A 14,521-nucleotide genomic window follows, 5' to 3' on the forward strand; every position below is an offset into this window, starting at 1 on the left:
GGATAGATGTTTGCTCTGGCAACAGGAAGTGAGGGTGGCTTAAGAGCAGACAGAAAAACGCATAGATGCCTGTAGCAAATGTGCTCTGAGGGTATGTTTAGAGATTTGACAATTAGGCTATTCCTCCCACTCATTCCTAACATATTGATGGTGAGAAACTGAAATGATCAAGACAGTTGTGTCCACCCGACATCTCAAAGAGAAGGGAACATAATTGTAGGGATTACTGATGATGATGATATGATGATGATATGTTCAAATCTGTATTACAAAAGCAATGGTCCAACATACAAATACCAATCAAACCCACAATCTTTTTCAAAGACAAATCAGTACAGTGACACATTAATCAATATGTAAAAGTCATGAGGAAATTAGCCAAATCATATGTTTGTTGTCTTTATGTTATTTGTGTTGCCATGGTATTATATATCTGCTATATGGCCAGTTATTTCAAAAGCACCAACAACTTCCTCTTTTAACTCCTCTAATGAAAACAAGAAGGGAGTGAGGGGAGAATACTCTGTCTTTTTCCCTTTCCTATGGTTTAATTTACCATCCCTAACTTAATATTTATCTTTGTGTCTAAGAGAGGATTGAGTATGTTCATTAATTGTGGCAGTTCCGACACTAAACTGCCTTTGTGTGTGTGTGGGGGGAGAGGGAGGGAGGAGGGTGGTCTTAACCCATGTTGGATGCTATTTCCATTTCAGGGCGGCCTGACCCTTGCTGAGGGGGGAAAGTTTTTTACTCCCTCTCTCTCTCACTGGAGGAGGAGGGTGTTCACAAATTACATGCAGACTTTTTGCATCAAGTGTCAGCCCTGCAGGAGGAATTTCTCTCTTCCCTCAGAGCATTCTCTCAGCCTGGTGAACTTCTTCACCCTAATGGACCCAGAGAAGAGTGAGTGACTAGCGGAGGTGCAGAATCTTTTCAGGGGGAACAGGACACATGGAATATGGCTCACACTGTGAAAACCCCACTGCGGAGGTCCTTCAGTGAGCATGTGAAAGTGTCCACCAACAAGGCTTGGGATGTATTCTGGAAGAGTGCGAGGGAGAAAAGGCTTTGCGGTAAGTGTTGGACTTGACTGTACTTTCACACATTGACCAATTGTTTTGAGTGTGTGGCCACACACACTGCTCTAATGGCTTGTTGACTCAAACTTTGGGCGGGATTCAATCTGTATCGCAGAAGTAACGTGGAAGATCCGCGTTATAGCTTGATTGATGTATAAAGGCAATCGTCCCACGTTCGTGGAGAATGCCTTCATGTTAAAAGCTGCATATGTTGGCTCAATCGTAAATTACCTTTACATTTTAGCGCAGAACTTCCACTATACTTCTGGGATACATATTGAATCCAGCCCTTTAAGTAGTGATGGATCTTCTGGCTTCACTATTGTATTTACGCAACAATCAATAGTTACATTGACTTGACAGTTGTCTGTCTAACCCATAAATCCCTTATCAAATAATTTTCGCTTTCACCAAAACTGACAATCTCCACACTCCACTCACCTCACAGCTGTATCGTGTTAAACCTCTCAGTGTTTCACGCTCCAATCCCAGTCCTACATACCATTGAGGTATTTTCCCATGATTGTGTGTCAATCAAAACATAATGTGGAATAATACTAATAAAAAAAAACTCCTGTGTGTAGCTAGTGTCCTGCCGAGGGTCAGTGGCCCATGGCCTCTGGTGGGCTGTCAGTGGGGGGAGCTGTCACCGGAGTAGGAGCTTCATGGTTCTCATACAGAGACCTGCTGAGATGACCTGGATTCCTCTGTGGGCTTTATGAATTTCAGTGCTTGTGCGTTACGAGTGTGTGCCATGTGTCCATTCGTTATGCTTTCACTCACACATGCACATACAGAAGTATGCACACACACAACGCTTCAGCATAGTCTTATGAGCTATACGTTGCTTTTCAACACATGCAGATATGCACACATGCATGCATATGAATGTGCACACACACGCAAAGCTGTCATTCAAATTCACCTCAGTTTCAGCTGTGTGGTGTCATCTTTGAGGTGTCATTGAACTCAAATCCTATGCATCTGATGCCATCAAATGTCTCTTCAGGCTGAGAGATAATATCAGAAAACCAGCTGTGTGTTCATATTGCAGTCCTCTCAACATGTGTGTTGGATTAATGACACCACACAGTGACGTTGGTTAGTTGAGCTCACCCATTGGCTGGGGGTAATTACACAATGCTAGCTAGCTATGGCGGTGTGCATATCATTACGGAACTTGGAATGGCACAGGCACTAGGAATAGGCTTCCTGCCAGCTCTAATGGGAAAAAGGCCCCCCAAGGGACCTTATGAGCAAAGCTCTTTCTCTCCCTCCATGTTTCTCTATTTCCTTCTCTTTCACAGTCTTTCTCACTAATTCCCGCATGCATATGATGTTTTATTTATTGCACTCATCTCTCTCGGTCTCTCTCTCTCTCTGCCCTACTGCAGTGTGCATTTCACAAGGAGGAGCCGCTGTCCGTCATACATCACAAACCTGTACTAATATTTACACCCACACTAAAGAGTCATAACTCTGGCCAAATATGGTGTTCCATTCAAACGCCGCAACGCTCATCCAAACAGCACCTCTGCCAGATGTAGTCTATAAACAGCACCTCTGCCAGATGTAGTCTATAAACAGACCCTCTACCAGATGTAGTCTATAAACAGAAACTCTGCCAGATGTAGTCTATAAATAGCACCTCTGCCAGATGTAGTCTATAAACAGCACCTCTGCCAGATGTAGTCTATAAACAGCACCTCTGCCAGATGTAGTCTATAAACAGCACCTCTGCCAGATGTAGTCTAAAAACAGCACCTCTGCCAGATGTAGTCTATAAACAGTACCTCTGCCAGATGTAGTCTATAAACAGCACCTCTGCCAGATGAGGTCTATAAACAGACCCTCTGCCAGATGTAGTCTATAAACAGCACCTCTGCCAGATGTAGTCTACAAACAGCACCTCTGCTAGTCAAATGTGATACTGCAAGCGAGGCGTGCGTCATTCCACTGAGTCGCCACAGAGCTTCTCACAAGTCAGAGCCAAAGAAAATAGCATGGAACAGCGGAAGAGAGAGGAGCAGGCCTCGCAGGGCTCTGAAGTAAACATCTGGCTGTGGGAAGGCAGGGGTGTATGGTGGATGGGGATGTTTGAGGCCATGTGCTTTATCTGCTTTCTGTCAGAAAGGCAGAGGGACGTGGATGGGAGTGGAAGGGGGGTTGTGTGATGGCCAGCTGGAAAAGCACAGAGCTGGAAGTTTCAGAGAACACCACAGTACATCTACAGTTGAAGTCGGAAGTTTACATACACCTTAGCTAAACACATTTAAACTCAGTATTTCACAATTCCTGACATTTAATCTGATTTAAAAATGCTCTGTCTTAGGTCAGTTAGGATCACCACCTTATTTCAAGAAAGTGAAATGTCAGATTAATAGTAGAGAGAATTATTTATTTCAGCTTTTATTTATTTCATCACATTCCCAGTGGGTCAGAAGTTTACATACACTCAATTAGTATTTGGTAGCATTGCCTTTAAATTGTTTAACTTGGGTCAAACGTTTCGGGTAGCCTTCCACAAGCTTCCCACAATAAATTGGGTGAATTTTGGCCCATTCCCCCTGACAAAGCTGGTGTAACTGAGTCGGGTTTGTAGGCCTCCTTGCTCGCACACACTTTTTCAGATCTGCCCACAAATGTTCGATTGGATTGAGGTCAGGGCTTTGTGAAGGCCACTCCAATACCATTAATTTGTTGTCCTTAAGCCATTTTTCCACAACTTTGGGAGTATGTCCATTTGGAAGACCCATTCGTGACCAATATATCCACATCATTTTTCCGTCCTCATGATGCCATCTATTTTGTGAAGTGCACCAGTCCCTCCTGCATCAAAGTACCCCCACAACATGATGCTGCCACCCCCGTGCTTCATGGTTGGGATGGTGTTCTTCGGCTTGCAAGCCTCCCCTTTCTCCTCCAAACATGGTCATTATGGCCAAACAGTTCTATTTTTGTTTCATCAGACCAGAGGACATTTCTCCAAAAAGTACAATCTTTGTCCCCATGTGCAGTTGCAAACCGTAGTCTGGATTTTTTTATGGCGGTTTTGGAGCAGTGGCTTCTTCCTTGCTGAGTGGCCTTTCAAGTTATGTTGATATACAGTGGGGCAAAAAAGTATTTAGTCAGCCACCAATTGTACAAGTTCTCCCACTTAAAAAGATGAGAGAGGCCTGTAATTTTCATCATAGGTACACTTCAACTATGACAGACAAAATGAGGGGGGAAAATCCAGAAAATCGCATTGTAAGATTTTTAATGAATTTATTTGCAAATTATGGTGGAAAATAAGTGTGATATTTGGTCAAATACAAACAAACAAGATTTCTGGCTCTCACAGACCTGTATCTTCTTCTTTAAGAGGCTCCTCTGTCCTCCACTCCTTACCTGTATTAATGGCACCTGTTTGAACTTGTTATCAGACACCTGTCCACAACCTCAAACAGTCACACTCCAAACTCCACTATGGCCAAGACCAAAGAGCTGTCAAAGGACACCAGAAACAAAATTGTAGATCTGCACCAGGCTGGGAAGACTGAATCTGCAGTAGGTAAGCAGCTTGGTTTGAAGAAAGCAACTGTGGGAGCAATTATTAGGAAATGGAAGACATACAAGACCACTGATAATCTCCCTCGATCTGGGGCTCCACGCAAGATCTCACCCTGTGGGGTCAAAATGATCACAGCAAAAATCCCAGAACCACACGGGGGGACCTAGTGAATGACCTGCAGAGAGCTGGGACCAAAGTAACAAAGCCTACCATCAGTAACACACTACGCCGCCAGGGACTCAAATCCTGCAGTGCCAGACGTGTCCCCCTGCTTAAACCAGTACATGTCCAGGCCCATCTGAAGTTTGCTAGAGAGCATTTGGATGATCCAGAAGAAGATTGGGAGAATGTCAAATGGTCAGATGAAACCAAAATATAACTTTTTGATAAAAACTCAACTCCTCTTTGGAGGACAAAGAATGCTGAGTTGCAGAAAATATTTGGAGGGAGTTGAAAGTCCGTGTTGCCCAGCAACAGCCCCAAAACATCACTGCTCTAGAGGAAATCTGCATGGAGGAATGGGCCAAAATACCAGCAACAGTGTGTGAAAACCTTGTGAAGACTTACAGAAAACGTTTGACCTCTGTCATTGCCAACAAAGGGTATATAACAGAGTATTGAGAAACTTTTGTTATTGACCAAATACTTATTTTCCACCATAATTTGCAAATAAATTCATTAAAAATCCTACAAATTCTTTTTCTCATTTTGTCTGTCATAGTTGATGTGTACCTATGTACATAGTTGATGTGTGCCTCTCATCTTTTTAAGTGGGAGAACTTGCACAATTGGTGGCTGACTAAATACTTTTTTGCCCCACTGTAGGACTCGTTTTACTGTGGATATCGATACTTTTGTACCTGTTTACTCCAGCATCTTCACAAGGTCCTTCGCTGTTGTTCTGGGATTGATTTGCACTTTTCGCACCAAAGTACATTCATCTCTAGGAAACAGAATGCGTCTCCTTCCTGAGCGGTTTGATGGCTGCATGGTCCCATGGTGTTTATACTTGCATAATGTTGTTTGTACAGATGAACGTGGTACCTTCAGGCATTTGGAAATTGCTCCCAATGATGAACCAGACTTGTGGAGGTCTAAAAAAGAATTTCTGAGGTCTTGGCTGATTTATTTTGATTTCCCCATGATTTCAAGCAAAGAGGCACTGAGTTTGAAGGTAGGCCTTGAAATACATCTACAGGTACAACTCCAATTGACTCAAATTATGTCAATTAGCCTATCAGAACCTTCTAAAGCCATGACATTATTTTCTGGAATTTTCATAGCTGTTTAAAGGCACAGTCAATTTAGTGTATGTAAACTTCTGACCCACTGGAATTGTGATACAGTGAATTATAAGTGAAATAATCGGTCTGTAAACAATTGTTGGAATTGCACAAAGTAGATGTCCTAACCGACTTGCCAAACTATAGTTTGTTATTAACAAGAACTTTGTGGAGTGGTTGAAAAATGTGTTTTGATGACTCCAACCTAACTGTATGTAAATTTCTACTTCAACTGTATCTTTCTGTTACTGTATCTCGCACATTCCTCTTTTTTCGCTCGGTCCATCTCTTTTTCAGTCTCTTTATTTTTTGTCTTCTTATTTCCTCTCTCAGTTTCTCACCATCAAAATGATACATTTGGATTAGCTAACAACGTGCCATTGGAACACAGGAGTGATGGTTTCTGATAATGGGCTTCTATACACCTATGTAGATATTCCATAGAATATCTGCCATTTCCAGCTACAAGTCATTTACAACATTAACCATTTCTACACTGTATTTCTGATCAATTTGATGTTATTTTAATGGACAAAAAAATTTGCTTTCTTTCAAAAACAAGAACATTTCTAGGTGACACCAAACTTTTGAATGGTAGTGTAGGTCCACTGTTTCTTGAAATGACTGACACAGCTGTTCACAAAGGTTCATTTGGAAGGGATGTAAATACTGCACACATTTTGCTCTTATTAACAAAGGTAAGGATGCCACCCAGTGTTCTCACTATCGCTCTCTATCTTTGGTAAACACATATATTCAACTGTTTTCTGAAATTCTGTCATTCTGTCTCGAAACTTACTTCACGAATTTGGTACATCCGGACCAAAGTATGTTTGTTAAAAAACAATTATCTTCAGATAACCTCTGAAGTTTATTACATATCTTACCTGCTTCATCAGAAAACAAAGCTCCTTGGTCAGTTCTGTCCCTCAATGCAGAAAAAGCCTTTGATTGACTAGAATGCATAGGAGATTGGTGGCACCCTAATTGGGGTGGGCGGGCTAGTGGTAATGGCTGGAGTGGAATTAGTGGAATGGTATCAAATACATCAAACACATGGTTTGATGCCATTCCATAGTCTCCGTTCCAGCCATTATTATGAGCCGTCCTCCCCCCAGCAGCCTCTACTGCTTGAATGGTCATATCTTTGGTTGGTTTATGAACATGTGGGACTTGGCTCCAATTTCATTAATATAATCAAAATACTGTACGCCAATCCCTCAGCCAGAGTAATATCAGGTAATACCTGATCTGTTCTGTTCAGAATAACTAGAAGTATCAGGCAAAGTGATCCTATCAAACCTCTGCTGTTTTTATTATCTATGAAGCCCCTGGCCCAGGCAAATTACACCAATATCTCTCAATTCTACGAATCACGTCATCTCATTATATGCCGATGATATCTTACTTTATCTAGACAATGTACCGTATCTCAATCCCTCCCAAAAGCTTTAAAGATCATAGACAAATATAGCTTCATCTTAAGTTAGAAAATAAATCTAACCAAATCTTCCCTGCTGCCACTCAAGACCACAATGGAGGACTCCATCTGTACTTATGGAATCTCAATTGTTCCCCATTTTATATATTTGGGAATAGATATATTTCCTTCCTTAGACAGAACCATTTCCAGAAATGTTCACAGAACGTTCAAATCAATTCAATCCGACCTCAGTAAATGGACTAATTTCCAAGTTACTTTAACAGGAAGAATATCTATTGTGAAAATAAATATATTGCCATGGCTGAATTTTTGTAGTTCAATATTTCCCTTGTCTCCCCCTTCTAGTATTGAGATAAAATACATATTGCGGTTTCAAAATGTATATTGGAAGATTAGCGAGCCCGGATAAAATTAACAAACTTGCAAAGAGGGAAAGACGTAGGAGGACTATCCGTACCAAACTTTAAATTGTATTTCCAGGCACAAGCATTTCATTCCATCCTGAATAGATTTAGACATGATTCTTCCAGCCCCTAGCTGAGTGTAGACAGAAATACGGTGTCTCCTATTGCCCTTGAAGAGGTGGTCTTCACTGATATATCCCTATACATCAAAAAGTCTAAGCCATTGGGGGACAAAAAGACAGTCAAAAGATAAATCATAAGGAATAAGGTTTTGGAGTCTCTGTCCTATATCTATGAGAAATATTAAAGTTTAGGACATTTTTTATTTACACATATTTAACCAGTTATTTTTGTTGGCACATCCTTCCATTAGTTTGTATGGGCTACCTTCAGACGAGTTTCATGTGACACTCGTAGAGCAAAACAGGTCGTAGAGCAAAATGGAGAACACCATCGTGTTCAGGAGAGACATAAGTTTATGGGCCTGTTTCGGAAGCCACAGACGTTTTCGTGAGAAGACCAATTTTCGGGATGTCTCGTGGTCTGACAAACACTACTGTAGCTCTGCCACCTTCGACCGCAGATGCCGAAGGGCAACATAGGCGGATGCGGTGGATTGAGATGCAGTCCATGCTAAAAAAAACAAATATATCTAGTTTATACTGCCAGATTTTGCTGGGGATTTTTTTATTATGTTCCTTAGATTGATCACATGTGCGTCAATAGACTCTTAAGGATTAAACCATGTAAACTACGCTTTGGTCCTATTATTGCTCACATAAAAAATAAAAAAAATACAAATGTAACTGGGAATCAAAATGGCATGCCCATACTCCAATATTTCACAATAATGCCTGACGATCTGGAGGGTAGCCTTTTGCATCCCCCCAATGGTCCAAATGTGGAATCCGTATCCTTGTCGATATCATGGACAATTTGAGAACATTCCAAGATTTGAATGGCACATATACAGTACCAGTCAAAAGTTTGGACACACCTACTCATTCAAGGGTTTTTCTTTATTTTTACTATTTTCTACATTGTAGAATAATAGTGAAGACATCAAAACTATGAAATAACACATGGAATCCTGTAGTAACCAAAAAAGTGTTAAACAAATCAAAATATATTTTATATTTTTGAATCTTCAAAGTAGCCACCCTTTGCCTTGATGACAGATTTGCACACTCTTGGCATTTTCTCAACCAGCATCACCTGGAATGTTTTTCTAACAGTCTTGAAGGAGTTCCCACATATGCTGAGCACTTGTTGGCTGCTTTTGCTTGACTCTGCGTTCCAACTCATCCCAAACCATCTCAATTGGGTTGATGTCGGGTGATTGTGGGGGCCAGGTCATCTGATGCAGCACTCCATCACTCTCCTTGGTCAAATAGCACTTACACAACCTGCAGGTGTGTTGGGTCATTATCCTGTTCAAAAACAAATTATAGTTCCACTAAGGGCAAACCAGATGGGATGGCATATCTCTGCAAAATGCTTTGGTAGCCATGCTGGTTAAGTGTGCCTTGAATTTTTTTTTTTAAATCACTGACAGCGTGACCAGCAAAGCACCCCCACACCATCACTCCTCCTCCTCCATGCTTCACGGTGGGAACCACACATGCGGAGATCATCTGTTCACCTACTCTGCGTTTCACAAAGACACGGCAGACTTCCACCCGTCTAATGTCCGTTGCTTGTGTTTCTTTGCCCAACCAAGTCTCTTCTTCTTATTGGTGTCCTTTAGTAGTGTTTTTTTAGGCAATTCGACCATGAAGGCCTGATTCATGCAGGCTCATTTGACAGTTGATGTTGAGATGTGTCTGTTACTTGAACTCTGTGAAGCATTTATTTGGGCTGCAATTTCTGAGGCTGGTAACTCTAATGAACTTATCCTCTGCAGCAGAGGTAACTCTGGGTCTATTTTTCCTGTGGTGGTCCTCATGAGAGCCAGTTTCATCATAGCGCTTGATGGTTTTTGCGACTACACTTGAAGAAACGTTCAAAGTTCTTGAAATGTTCCGTATTGACTGACCTTCATGTCTTCAAGTAATGATGGACTGTCATTTTTGTTTTTGCTTATTTGAGCTGTTCTTGCCATAATATGGACTTGGTCTTTTATCAAATAGGGCTATCTTCTGTATACCACCTCTACCTTGTAACAACACAGCTGATTGGCTCAAATGCATTAAGAGGGAAAGAAATTCCACAAATTAACTTCTAACAAGGCACACCTGTTAATTGAAATGCATTCCAGGTGACTACCTCGTGAAGCTGGTTGAGAGAATGCCAAGAGTGTGCAAAGCTGTCAAGGCAAAGGGTGGCTACTTTGAAGAATCTGAAATATAACATATATTTTGATTTGTTTAAAACTTTTTTGGTTACTACAGGATTCCATATGTGTTATTTCATAGTTTTCATGACTTCACTTGTATTCTGCAATGTATAACATAGTAAAAAATAAAGAAAACCCCTTGAATGAGTAGGTGTGTCCAAACATTTGACTGTTACTGTACATTACCAGGCAATTCCTTTTTTTCTATATTTACAACTTAGGTCAGCTATGCTGGCCTATGGAGTCCCTTGGGAACACAACCACCAAACCATCCAATGATGGGATTTAGAAATAAATTATCTGGGCTCCCAAAAGGACTGATCTCCATAATATATTAACAACTTTTGGAAAGCTCTTATTCTGAGCTTGTCATTACTAAAGTAGGGTACACATATCTAAGTGAATCTTAACAACCTTTTAACTGGAACAAAATATGGAAAACTATGACCGTGGCATCTTTTAATCCTAACCATTAACTTCACAGACTGTATTTAACAGCATTGAAAACCTTTATGATGAAATTAGCTCCAACTCCCAACTGTTCACTGTGTCCCCTAAATCAAGTAGGCACATTCCTTCATATAATGTGGGAGTGCTTCTGGGACAAATGTTAAATGATTCTGGGACAAAGTTACAAAATTCATTTAGATGTGCATAAATGTAAATATTGAATGCGTTGCATCTACTATGATACTTAATGATGATAGCTCCTTGAATCTCTCAGTCATTCAAAGACGATTACTACTGGCAGGCAGTACTGTCGCAAACAAGATGTTGGCACTTAGATGGCAATCACCCCACTCTCTCCCAATTCACCAGTGGATACAGCCATTTTTAAAAATTATAACAATAGAATTATTGACAATCTCAGTGGGGGGTTGGATGGAAACATGTCCAGGGGGAATGGGACGGGGAGTTGGGGGTGTAGGCCCACCTCTTTGCCCCCCCTTTTTTTTACAGCCTTACGGTTACATGCAGTATAAACTGTGTAAATTGACATGAATATTCACTTGTATACTTGTATACTTGTATCCCCCAACCTCCCAAAATACAAAGCAAAAAAAACTATTGGAGATGATGCGAAACACCAATTTTCTGCCGATCCTTCACTTTGTTTTTAGGCTCAGAAAACTTGGGGGTGGGCAACGGCCAGCCAGTTGGGGAACCCTAACCTACAGTGTAAGCATGACACTTCATTTAGAGTAAACTTGACTTTTCTTAGTGCTGATGCTGTTACGCTGTTCTCAGTGTAAGAGATAACACCTGTAGTGTTACAGTAAATCATTTTGGGTGTTGTTTTAACACTATATGGTGTAAAGCCTTCTTTTCATATTTCCCAGGGTGCCTTTTCTTTTTGAGTGAATTGTAGAGTTACCACCCTCGACTCTATTTGTTAGTGACAGAGACATGGTATTGCTTTTTTTTTCCTTTTAAAGGCTTTATAACAAGGTTTTACCATGGTTTTATAACAAGTGAGTACCTAGAGGAATGCCATAATTAAAATGTAACTATGCCAGTACAATACATATGTCAGATGGCCTAGTTTTACTATAACATAGATGGAACTGTTTTACTCTTCAAAGTGTAAAAAACTAAATCTGGTTATTAACACCAACACCAGGGGTTCTTTTTTGTATACCACTGAGTGTTACTTTCACTCTTACAGAGTGAATTGAACTCCTGAATCAACAATAGAAATGTTACACTGAAAAATCAACACTGGCCAATTTGTTGTACAGTGTATAGTATCTATGGCAGGCTCCAGATCTCCAGTCTTTTCCCCTCTCTGAGCTGCCTGCCCGCCTGCCTCATCAGCAATATTACCTCACTCTGAGAACCAGGGCCATGTGCTCCACCTGTCACTGCCTCCCTGTGCTCAAATGAAAGACTCCGGGGGTAGTAAGTGTATGTGGGGGGGTTGCATATCTCGGTGTGTGTAACATATGATATACTCAAAGGTACTGAGGTGTGTGTATGGGGGTTGGGGAGAGAATTGTAAGGTGTGTAGTATACAGGAGAAAGAGGAAGAAGTGGGAGTGTGTGTAAGGGGGGTCCGGGGGTTCCTGTTCTGATGCAGAGCAGGCCTGTTTGAGCTGAACGATTACAGTTTGAAAGACTTACCAGATGGAGCAATGCAGAAAAAACTGCTGGGAAAAAAGTAAAGGAAGTGGAGTCGGATTACAAGTTCCTCCTGGCAAAGAGAATATGTGAAAAATCTATGACCTACTTAGAGATAGGTTCTCCACCGCCTTCTTTTGGAGACCATTAATATTTTAGAGTTTAGGGCTTCCTTCCAAATCATTTTATCAGATATTGTTTGATATCAATACATTTGATCTGGATAAAATGTCTCCTATTCAAAACACTTCAAGCAAAAACCTCTGTCACAAGTATTCTCACAGACAGTCTGAAAATGGTTAATCTCTCTGGGCTTTTCCAATAGAATTAGAGTTGCCCAATACTTTGAAGTGCTCTGAGTGGTTAAGGGAAGTTTTACAGCAGAAATGTTAGGTTCAGAACAGCTATTCTGATTCTTGTCTTTGCCTGGCCACATTTGAACTTGGTCTCCAGATCTGTTTGCATTCTAACCCTATCCTTTGTCATACATTGTTCGCTTAACCATGTTTAGCCATATACACATTCTAGACTCCATAATAACTGTCCCTGATGAAGTACTATTAGCCAACTCTGTACAATACCATGCATTTGTCTTGATAACAATTATAACTGTATTATAACTGTACCTAGTCTTTGCATGATTAGCCAACCGTGTAAAGCCAGGTCTCAAGATCTGCCCTTGCTGACCCATGGTGAGAGAGTAACCATAAATCATCTACACTGTTGGGTTAATGGCCTTGGCCCAGAATGAACACACACACACCCATGCACACACTACACACAGATTATATATGAGGATGTGACTGCCTTCTCGCCACAGTTGACCTCTGGACACATGTAAATCTATTAGTATGAAGCTATGTGTAAATCTGTTATTTTAATGAGCTATTTACTATGTTTAACGGATGTGTGGGACAGCTTGGTATATGGCGAACAGAAAGACTGTCCATTTAATTAAAAGTAATAATGTAACAGTATTGCTTCCGTCCCTCTTCTCACCGAACCCTGGGACTCGAACCAGAGACCCTCTGAACATATCGACAACTGCCTCCCACGAAGCATCGTTAACTATCACTCCACAAAAGCCAGGGCCCTTGCAGAGCAAGGGAAACAACTACTTCCAGGTCTCACAATGAGTGACATCACTGATTGAAACGGCACTAATCAAATAAAATCAAAGCTTATTTGTAACGTGTGCCGAATACAACCTTACAGTGAAATGCTTACTTACAGGCTCTAACCACCAGTGCAATGTCGAAGTAAAAAATATATATTAGGTGAACAATAGATAAGTAAAGAAATAAAAACAACACTAAAAAAGACAGTGAAAATAACAGTAGCGAGGCGATATACAGTAGCGAGGCTATAACAGTAGTAAGGCTACAGCTGAAGTCGGAAGTTTACATAAACCTTAGCCAAATACATTTAAACTGAGATTTTCACAAGTCCTGACATTTAATCCTAGTAAAAATTCTCTGTCTTGGGTCAGTTAGGATCACCACCTTATTTTAAGAATGTGAAATGTCAGAATAATAGTAGAGAGAATGATTTATTTCAGCTTTTATTTCTTTCATCACATTCCCAGTGGGTCTGAAATTTACATTTCATTTACATTTACACTCAATTAGTATTTGGTAGCATTGCCTTTAAATTGTTTAACATGGGTCAAATGTTTTGGGTAGCCTACCACAAGCTTTCCTCAATAAGGTGGGTGAATTTTGGCCCATTCCTCCTGACAAAGCTGGTGTAACTGAGTCAGGTGTGTAGGCCTCCTTGCTCGCACACGCTTATTCAGTTCTGCCCACACATTTTCTGTAGGATTGAGGTCAGGGCTTTGTGATGGCCACTCCAATACCTTGACTTTGTTGTCCTTAAGATATTTTGCCGCAACTTTGGAAGTATGCATGTGGTCATTGTCCATTTGGAAGATCCATTTGCGACCAAGTTTTAACTTCCTGACTGATGTCTTGAGATGTTGTTTGAATATATCCACATAAATGTAATTCCTCATGAAGACCTATATTTTGTGAAGCGCACCAGTCCTTCCTGCAGCAAAGCACCCCCACAACATGATGTTGCCACCCCCGTGCTTGGTTGGGTCGGTGTTCTTTGGCTTGCAAGCCTCCCCCTTTCTCCTCCAAACATGGTCATTTTGGCCAAACAGTTCTATCTTTGTTTCATCAGACCTTCATCAGATTTATCCAAAAAGTACGATCTTTGTCCACATGTGCAATTGTAAACTGTTGTCTGGATTTTTTATGCCGGTTATGGAGCAGTGGCTTCTTCCTTGCTGAGCGGCCTTTCA

General features: G+C 40.9%; 1 protein-coding gene across 1 annotated transcript in view; it reads left to right on the plus strand.

Moving 5' to 3' along the window:
* Positions 1-771: 771 nt before the first annotated feature.
* The window catches only part of si:dkeyp-23e4.3 (rho GTPase-activating protein 7), a 115,095-nt gene continuing 101,345 nt past the window's right edge, over positions 772-14,521 (plus strand). Inside the window, exon 1 of the mRNA XM_042326844.1 lies at positions 772-1,073. Coding sequence (XP_042182778.1) covers positions 959-1,073 — 115 coding nt within the window. The 5' untranslated portion in view covers positions 772-958. The remainder of the gene's footprint in view (positions 1,074-14,521) is intronic.

This window comes from Oncorhynchus tshawytscha, linkage group LG09 (assembly GCF_018296145.1).
Source record: "Oncorhynchus tshawytscha isolate Ot180627B linkage group LG09, Otsh_v2.0, whole genome shotgun sequence".
Lineage (NCBI taxonomy): Eukaryota > Metazoa > Chordata > Actinopteri > Salmoniformes > Salmonidae > Oncorhynchus > Oncorhynchus tshawytscha.